The sequence below is a fragment of the Lepidochelys kempii genome, chromosome 7, assembly GCF_965140265.1.
Source record: "Lepidochelys kempii isolate rLepKem1 chromosome 7, rLepKem1.hap2, whole genome shotgun sequence".
NCBI lineage: Eukaryota > Metazoa > Chordata > Testudines > Cheloniidae > Lepidochelys > Lepidochelys kempii.
In genome coordinates, this window is record NC_133262.1 from 69042106 (window position 1) to 69051292 (window position 9187).

At 39.2% G+C, this 9187-nt stretch overlaps 1 protein-coding gene across 2 annotated transcripts; it reads left to right on the forward strand.

The window, feature by feature from the left end:
• Window positions 1–1126: 1126 nt before the first annotated feature.
• Window positions 1127–8528, forward strand: LOC140915321 (pulmonary surfactant-associated protein A-like). Of its 2 annotated transcripts, none has more exons than XM_073354907.1 (6): window positions 1127–1212; window positions 1525–1643; window positions 3085–3469; window positions 5047–5166; window positions 6276–6353; window positions 8038–8528. In XM_073354907.1, the coding sequence occupies exons 3-6, from the start codon at window positions 3298–3300 to the stop codon at window positions 8412–8414; spliced, it is 747 nt and encodes a 248-aa protein (XP_073211008.1). In that variant the 5' UTR covers window positions 1127–1212; window positions 1525–1643; window positions 3085–3297; the 3' UTR covers window positions 8415–8528. The 2 variants fall into 2 exon arrangements, with proteins under 2 accessions (XP_073211008.1, XP_073211006.1); XM_073354905.1 differs by having other exon boundaries at window positions 3286–3469.
• Window positions 8529–9187: the final 659 nt, after the last annotated feature.

Below are 9187 nucleotides of genomic sequence, written 5' to 3' on the forward strand. Positions count from 1 at the left end.
CCCACCCGCCACATGGTGGCGGTAAGGCATGTTTCAAACCCCGCAGCCCTGGCCAAACCGAAATTGGCAAACAGGTCTGCCCCTAAACAAAGGAATGTGTGCTCTATTTAAGTTGCATGTAAGCAGTAAACAGAGTCATCATGCAGGAAGGGAAGACAAAAGAAGTGCCTCTGTAGTGGTTTAAGTGTAGTGGTATGTACATAGTAAGAGACTGTCCCTGGCCTGAAGAGATCACAGTATGATGAGACAAGTCAGCCAAAGGATGGGAGAAAGAAAGTAGTATTAATATCATTTTACAGATGGGAAACTGAGGCACAGAAAGATTAAGTGCCTTGCCCAGGTTGTCAGTGGAAGTCTGTAGCAGAGCCAGAAACTGATTCTACACCTCATGAGTCCAGGTCCATTGCCTTAAAAACAACACCTAGTTTTTAGTGATTGTCATCAGTAGGTCTCAAAGGACTTTACAGAGGAAATCAATATCATTATCAGAGAAAAGGAAGTGATTTGCCCAAGACCACCCATCAGACCACTAGCAGAGCTGGGACTAGAGCCCTGTATTCGTGAGTCCCAGTCCAGTGCTGTACCCACTAGGCCACCCACTGCCTCCCTTAGCTACATGCCCATCTTTCCTTGTAATCTTTTTAACAGTAACAAGGTTTATTTTAGAAATGAGATGAAATGTCCATGAAAACTTTGTATTCTTTGAATTAACTCAAAAAAAAAAATCTTTTGAGACGATCTGTTCTGCTTGAGAGTTTTTTTCCTCCTTTAAAACATAACTTATTACTATAATCGAGAAAATCAGCATCACGCAGTTCCTGAAACTTTTCTAAGTATTTGTATAACAAATTAAGTGTGTGAACAAAACAAAAAAGAATTATGCAAATTATACTTATCTAGCCTCCACTTTGGTATGAAGGCGTGTTATCAAATAACATACTTTATAAGTGAGACTTTTGAGGACTTTTTTTTCATTCTACTTCAGAGCAGAAGGGTGAGTGAACTCTTTATAAAACTACAAAGAACTTCTCTTAGGCCATGCTGCAAACCTCTCCCTTTACATTTTCCATTATATTTTCAAATGCTTCGCTATATTTACCTTTATTGTTACTATTCCAGTCTACTTGTATTAGTGGTTTCAACAGATGTGGAGTTGCTTGAAAAATGCTGGGGTTTTATGACTGAGGAGCGAGAGGACGAGCAAGAATTAGGGTATGTCTATACTGCAATTGGGACACAACGTGTAGGCATACCAGAGCTAGCTTTGAGCCAGCTAGCTCACTAAAAATAGCACTGTAACCAGAGGGCCATGGGCAGCGGCATGGACTGGCCGCCTGAGGGTCTGGGTGGGATTGTACTTGGATAGGCATGCTGTGCCATCGCAGCTGCACAGCTATCTTTAGCAAACTAGCTCGATGGAAGCTAGCTCAGGTCTGCCTTCACGTGCTGCAATCGTGCCTCGAAATTGCTGTGTAAACATCCCCTCAGAGTTGAATAATTGCTTTTTCATCTTAACATCCAAAGGATCAGGAACCTGGAACTGCATCAAGATCCACTAGTTTGGAGTCAGTAGGACTCCAAATGGATGCAGAAGTCTAACACATTATATGAGAGTCACCCAATCAAGGACACAGTCACCCAAGGTAGGATGGGAGAGCCACACCGACATCCTGAACCCATCTTCACCACTCTCGCTATTTTAGCTGAATGATGCTAATAACTGAAGGAGAATTCGTGCTTTAGTACCGTACATTACGTCCAGTTTGACTTTAACCATTTCTAACTAGATTGTAATGAGAGCAGGTCAGAAAACATTTTGATTTTTTTTCAAAATTGCTCACATTTTTGACATTTGAAAAATTTCAACCAGCTGTATAGTTGATCCAAAATTGAGAAGAAAGTGTTGTCAAAACTGTTCTGTTTAGTTCTTGAATGTTTTCACCACTTTGAGTCATTTAGACTTGGTGTGGATTATAAAGTTATTTTGCAGATGCAAATAGTCTGTGATCTGCCATACATAGGGCCCTTCATTTTCAGTTTTTATTTTATTTAATTTTCCCCAGGAATTTACCAGTGTTTATTACCAAAACAACAAATACAGGTGAAAATCAGTGCAAAAAACTTAATAATTTTTCTGGGTAAATATCGGGGGGGAGGAGGGCGGTTGGTGGACGGAAAGATGGGGGGGTGGGGAGTATTTAGTAGATTAATGCTTTGAATTCCATTCCTCAGTGTGGTTTGCTGCAGAACTAAACCAGAACTCAAAACACAACGGTACATCTGAGTTTAAGAAAACAATATATCTCTAATCCCCAAATAAAACTTTTCATTTGAATAAACAGTTTACTGTTGTAGACTTAGAACTATTAGCCTATAAATATTTACATTTAATAATTGGGCCACACCATTTGTAAGCCATACACTCAACTTCATCCTTTTCTCCTGTGTTTGTTTATTTTTAAACTTTCAAATACTTCTGAAATATATTCTGATACAGATTTTCATTTTCTTCCCATTTTAGTGTGTTAAAACTTCAAACTGTTATCTCCTAACAGCTTGAAATGTATACGTGGTGGGTGAGGGATTTATCAGGATGCTCAGATGCACACGCACTTCAGAGCTTGCATGTGTGTCTGTTTGTTTATTGGGTGTATCTTCTAGACTAATACATAGCCTTACTTCAACAGGCAGGTTTGCGTATACACATAGACTAATGTATTATCATAATGCATGTATCTCATGCTATGTATTGTATTTTCCTAATAAAATAAGATATTTTAATATATTTGAATGATACAACAGTAGGGTGAAAAATCAGGAAAAAATGAATCATACTTTTTGTAGAACCTGGGAATTTTTCGGTAAAAATTGGTTGAAAACGAAGGGACTTAGCCATTCATAACATGAGAATCAATCCTGCTTGCAAGTTAATGTTTGGAATGATGCATTTTTCAAAACTGCCGTGTAATATATTACATTTGATTTACACACATCAAATAAAAAAAAGAGCATGATTTATGACCATTGCCACCAAATGACTAATTGTTTATTTTAATATTCTCTCTCAACCTTGGATCATTTTAGGGATACTTCCATAACCTCAATATAAATGGGCGGGGGACAGGACGAAACTTGAAAGATTTAATCCCAAATTGAAGACTTCATTCAAGGCCAAATTTCATTCAAGGCCAACAGTCACCACTTCTTCATTATTTCCAGTTAGCATAAATGAGCTCCTATTTTCTCAATGCAGAATTGCATGGTAAATGCAGCTTGTTTTTGTAGCTGGCCTGAACAATGCTGTCACTCCAGTCACTTCACATACTTGCAACAGCAGCTGTTTTTTTGGTGACATGTCATGCTGAGGAGAAGTGTGCAGGAGCTCCTGGAATCCCTGGCACCCCAGGAGTCAATGGATTGCCTGGAAGAGATGGAAGAGATGGTATGAAAGGAGACCCAGGCCCACCAGGTATGGTCAGTGGTTATCTCCCCTGTTAAATAGATGTATTGCTGTGTTGACTATTATGCTTAGTAAACTAAATGGTTTATCACCCGTTTCCTTGAGTCAGATGAAATAAAGAAATGATGAGTTCTATTTAATGCACAGTGGAACCCTCTGATGGTGAAGTCAGTAAATACCGTGAATTTCTGCTTAGAGTGAAATTGTCCTGTAATTCCAACTTTAGTGAACTTCTACTGGTGCAACAACTCCCCGTGGTGTGGAGTAGGAGGAACATTCATGTTGTGGAAATGAGAGGGAAACAAAAGCAGTTCTTTGGCAGAAGAGTGGGAAGCTGAAGGAGGGAAAAGTGGCAATTTTAATAGAGCTGGTTAGGAATTTTCTGACAATATTTTTTGTCATAAAATGTCAATTTGTCAAAACCATAATGGTTTGCAGAAAGGGTTATTTCTGACAAATCTCACAATTAAAAAAATGTTGATATTTTTTAAAAGAAAAGTTTGGGTTTGGGCTCAAACCCAGTTTTTATTTTATTTTTTTTTAGTTGAGTTGTAATGTAAAAAAGGGGGGGAGCATTAAAAAGGTCAAAACCAAAACGTTTTGAAATTATAGAAATGAAACACTTTAGTTGACCTGATCCAAACTTTTTTTCTTACTTATCAGTTCATGATTTCTACTTTTTTGTCCTGATTTGGGCCAGGAAAGAAAACTGATATCTCAAAGACTGTTGTGGAAAAAATCTCCCACTCAGCTCCAACTGTTAATTTGTCCCCTTCCCAGTGACAAGCTTCCCTTACAGCAAAGGTTTGTGGCTCCTTCAGCCATTTTTAAACCACTTCCAAGTGTAAAAGTTAAATTGGGCGCTGGTCTGTAGTCCCCATTTATTTTTTGCAAGAAAATGAGATGAAAGTGGCTATTGGGCATAAACTACAGCTGATTTCTTGGGCATAAGAAGAGAAGGCAACAGTTCACAGTATTCTTAAAATAAGAGAGAATTAGGGCAGAAAATTAACAATTGATCAATGCATTCACAAGCATAACTTTCCCCATCTCTTTTCTATTACCCTTTCAGTGGGAACTACTTTTCATGCAGAGGATACTTTCTATAATGCTCAACAAAACTGGTTTTTAAAATGAATTAATGAAAATGTAATACCAGGAAGCAATTACATGTCAGTGGATTAATTAGGCTTCTGATGCACTTCTCAGGTTGTTGAAGCCAAGAGGCTGTATGCACCATTGGTCTATTAATGCACCACCTGCAGATGCTGATTGTTTCATTGTGCAATATTCCTTCCATGCCAAAGGGCAGATCAGAAGCTTTCTCCAGCTCCATCACCAAAGATGCTCCAAGGTTCAAGTAGTTGGGATCCTAACATGCATTTGGTTGCTCATTCCATGGAGTCAGTGTTATGAAGCCAACAGTCACCCGAGGCTTGTGCATTAATGAAGTTATTCAGAAGCACAATGCAGTTTGTTGCTTTGCAGGCCAGCATCTGTTAAACCACTGTTCTGAATTTCCCATAAAATGCATCAGTTGAAAAGAAGTTTTGTATGTTTTTCATTTGTGTGCTTCTCTTCTCCAGGTCCTCAGGGGCCACCGAGTGGCATGCTAGGTCTTCCCGGAAGAGATGGGCTTCCTGGGGTTCAAGGGCCCCAGGGTGAAAAAGGCAACAAGGGGGAGAGAGGGGAGCCTGGACCACAAGGTGAATAAGACTAATCTTTGTTTAGTCCAAAAAACTGGATACTTGTGCTGCGTATAAAGCAGTCCAGGGAAAAGTAACTGAGTCTATTAAAGTGCAGTTCTGCTATTAGAAGTGACTGTACAAATGGTGCCTTTGTTATTCAACTGATCTGCTTCCTGTATCTATCAGATCTCCTGACTGTATTGACTAAAGTACATTTTACTACCTTTTACTCCTCTTACAAATGCAGAGCCAACACAGTTCTGAGATACTGAGAAGGAATCGATTCCTCCTTGTGCAACAGCAACAGAATTCTGTACTGAGTTTCATCAGTTACAGTTATGCTACCCCAATGACAGCAATGGGACTGTACAGGTGTCATGGCATAATTTTGCCTGCAGAAGTTTTATTACTGGTGATGATTTTGTATGAAAAAAAATAGCCAGCTTGATTCTCAGATCCCATGATAAACTTGCATGCTGGGAGGTTTTTTGTTTTTGTTTTTAAAATCTCTGTATCTATAAACTGTGGATATTTCATATGTCATCCTGGAGAGAACCTACATGGAACCCTACAATGACATTTTTGCAGTCACTATTCAGATAGAAGCATACCGTAAAACTATAAGAGTTTAACTGACCATAAAGGAGGCAGAGAAGAGGATTCCAGTTCTGTTCAATATCACACAAACTCCACACCCACTAAAGTTTTCCATTGTGGCTGTCAAGTTGCAAATTTAAATCAGAGCAAGTTCTGATTGGTTCAGCCTACGCAGGATATGGTTTCTAAAATATTAACCCTTTCATGGATTTCACACACACAAAAGACTTCAGATTAGAAAAACTGATCTTATTTCACATGTAATCTGCTTTAAGTAACTACTCTCCAGAGCTGGAGTTTCAACTGACATATATTTTATGTATTATGGATAAGAACAATCAATATGTGATAGGGTTTCTTTGAAAATATATACATACAGGAAAATAGAATTTTCCACCCCAGAAAATGAAACTGATATATGTCAAGTACAAGCCAATTTTGGAAACTTGTTATTAATTGTATATGATGCATTTTTCTTATCAGTGAAGTCCAGTTTAAATCAATTGTATAATTATTATTTTTATCTTTAGGCCTGCCTGCTTCTGTTGACCCTGAATTGCAAGAAAGCCTCCAGTTTTTAAAACATCAAATTACCAGACTGGAAGGAGGTAATCTTTCTGCTTTTCCTCACAACTTGTGTAAAATGCAATGTACAAAATGAACCATGATAGCCCAACTTAAAGTAAGTTACATTTCAAAAAATTTATTCAATTCTAAAACTTTCCTCACTAAAACTTCCTTCCAAATACCAATTAAGTATGCTGAGGTGTTTGTTGCACTTTGGAAGAAGAGGAAAGATGATCCAGCAGCCCAGCCTGAGATGTGGGAGACCAGGGTTCAATTCCTGCTCTGCCACAAACATCTTGTGTGACCCTAGGCAAGTAACTCAGTCTCTCTATACCATAAAATGGGGATAATAGCACTGCCCTACCTCACAAGGGTGTTGGAAAGATCATTTGTGAGGCACTCAGATACTGCAGTAATGAAAGCCTCCCAAGAAAGACTGGTCAGTGTGTGTGTCTATGCAGTATAAAGGGCAATGCAAAAGGCTGCCCATAAGATGCAGCATAGATGGGGGCTTAGGGCTATACAACATACTGAGCATTCTGCATACTACATGTATGAATGGACTGTAAGAACTTACACTAGAATCAAAAGGGACTAGGCACAGCCCAGTGCGAAGGACTGTGCTGTGCATCTCCAGCATGTAGGGCGGCACATGGAGAAAAACATCAAGCAGGCTGTTGCAGTTTCTCTTGCTTGTACATGTTGCTCTTTGGGAGTAGGTTTCCCTCACCATGACCAACTGATTAATGTGCAGCTCTCACTGTAGAGAGTGGAATCTACAGGTCTTAACAGAGCAGAAAAGTTACCCCCTTTTGGCTAATTCTCCTTGGTTTATCTATGAGGAGGAGCAAGATACATACAAGGTGAGGTGTGCGGCTCAGCTCTTTTGAAACATAGATCATCTGGGGTGGGTACTCAGGGGACTGAACTCCCTCTGGAGAAGCACAAATCCCTAATAGGAGACTGCTCAGGGCCCATTTTCTCAGCAAGAGGATCTGTATAGGACTACCACAATTGTTCTCCGAAGCAAATGAGATCTCTGGTGAGCTGACACAGGGCCTGATTCTCCCAGAGTAGGAAGGACCTTTAAGGAAACGCCACTCACATTCATTCAAATTGCATTAAAAATCTTGTTAAAAAGAATTTTTTTTGTGTTGAGCTCTTGGGAATCATTGAAACTGAGGCAGTTGTATGATGTCAGTAGTGCTTATATTCTCAATACACTCTAGGGTTGTGTAGTCATTAGAGCTGTTGGGGAAAATTGGGGAGAAAAATCAAAGATTTTATCAAAATTACTTTCCTTTTCTCTTGTTAAAATTTGAAAAATTCCAACCAGCTCTACCAATTGTACATAACAGATCAGGTCTGAAACTGTATTTAGTACGGGGGGAGCAGTGCACACTGAGGTTGTAGGAGGAGACAGATTTCCGTAGGTGAAGAATTATATAGACTCGCTGAAAAAACTAATGAGTTGGTGGGATTGTGACAGAGGTAGTTCCTCATTTTCTCCTCCTCTTCATTCTTTTCCTCTATCTCTTTTCAATCCTCTTTCCTTTCTCCCTTTATTTTTTCCTCTTTCTTCCCTTTCTATTTGTAATGTTCTCTTCTTTTCCTTTCTCTCATTTCCACGTGGTTTTTCTCCCTTCCCAGGAGTATAGTAGCAACATGTACAGTATAAAATACGACAAAAAAAAACCAACCAGATCTTTTCACTTTCCTTTGCAGTCCTTACTTTGGAAGGAAAAATAACAGAAGTGGGGGAAAAAATTTTCGCTACCAATGGGAAAGAAGTCAATTTTGAAACCACATTAAAAGCGTGTGAACATGCTGGTGGCTCCATCGCCACCCCTAGGAACAAGGAGGAGAACGATGCTATTTGGGATATTGTGAAACAGTTTAACAGATATGCTTATCTGGGCATAAGGGAGAGTGATGTTCCAGGTGAATTCCATGATCTGGATGGGAAACCTCTGAATTATACCAACTGGCGTGCATATGAGCCAAATGGCAAAGGAGGGGAAAACTGTGTAGAGATGTACACTGATGGCGGCTGGAATGACAAAAAATGCAACCAGTACCGCCTCACTATCTGTGAATTTTAAAGCACATTCTTTCAGTTGTTTCATAGGGCAGAGTCCATGCAATATTCTGTGTCTCAAACATAAACAGGAGCTTGTTCTCTCAGCATTATAGCTAATGTTGTCTGTGATTATTTTATCTGAGAGAAACAAAATCATGGTGTAATATTTTCCTTCCTCATGCTTACTAAGGAAATAGTAACTACTGAAGGTGATTGATCTGCAACTAGAACTATCCCTAATTTGAGAGGGGGTTAATGATAGTAACCAAACTCTGCCTTGTCTCACTGTGGCTGATTAAGCTCCAGATAAGGATTTCAGGGTTTGGCTTAATGTGTTTGAGGAGTCCCATGCTAAGATAACTTTGTACATTCCATTGTAGTTACATGCCTGGATAATGCAGCATACGCTATGCAACAACATTAGAGGAACAGGTCTCAATCCTGGAAGGAAATGCACACAGGTATACTTCAGTGGAGAAATACATGGTGGATCCGCCTTTATGCATCTCTTTGCAGGACTGAGGCCATACTGTGTACTATGAAACCCTGCAAAAAAATCCAACTCAGTTATTATAAAGGGAGGCCACAACAAAAGCCCTTGAAATCATAGATCATTTAGCTATACTGCAAGCTGCCCATTTTGTTTTTTGTGTCAAATACCATGTTCTATGTCCAAGCACTATAGAAATAGTCATTTACAGTATTTTACAGTTCTGTCAAGACTCTTCTATATCATACTAACCACTGACAAATAGTATCATTCTGATGTGTAAGCTGAATAGATTTGACACACCC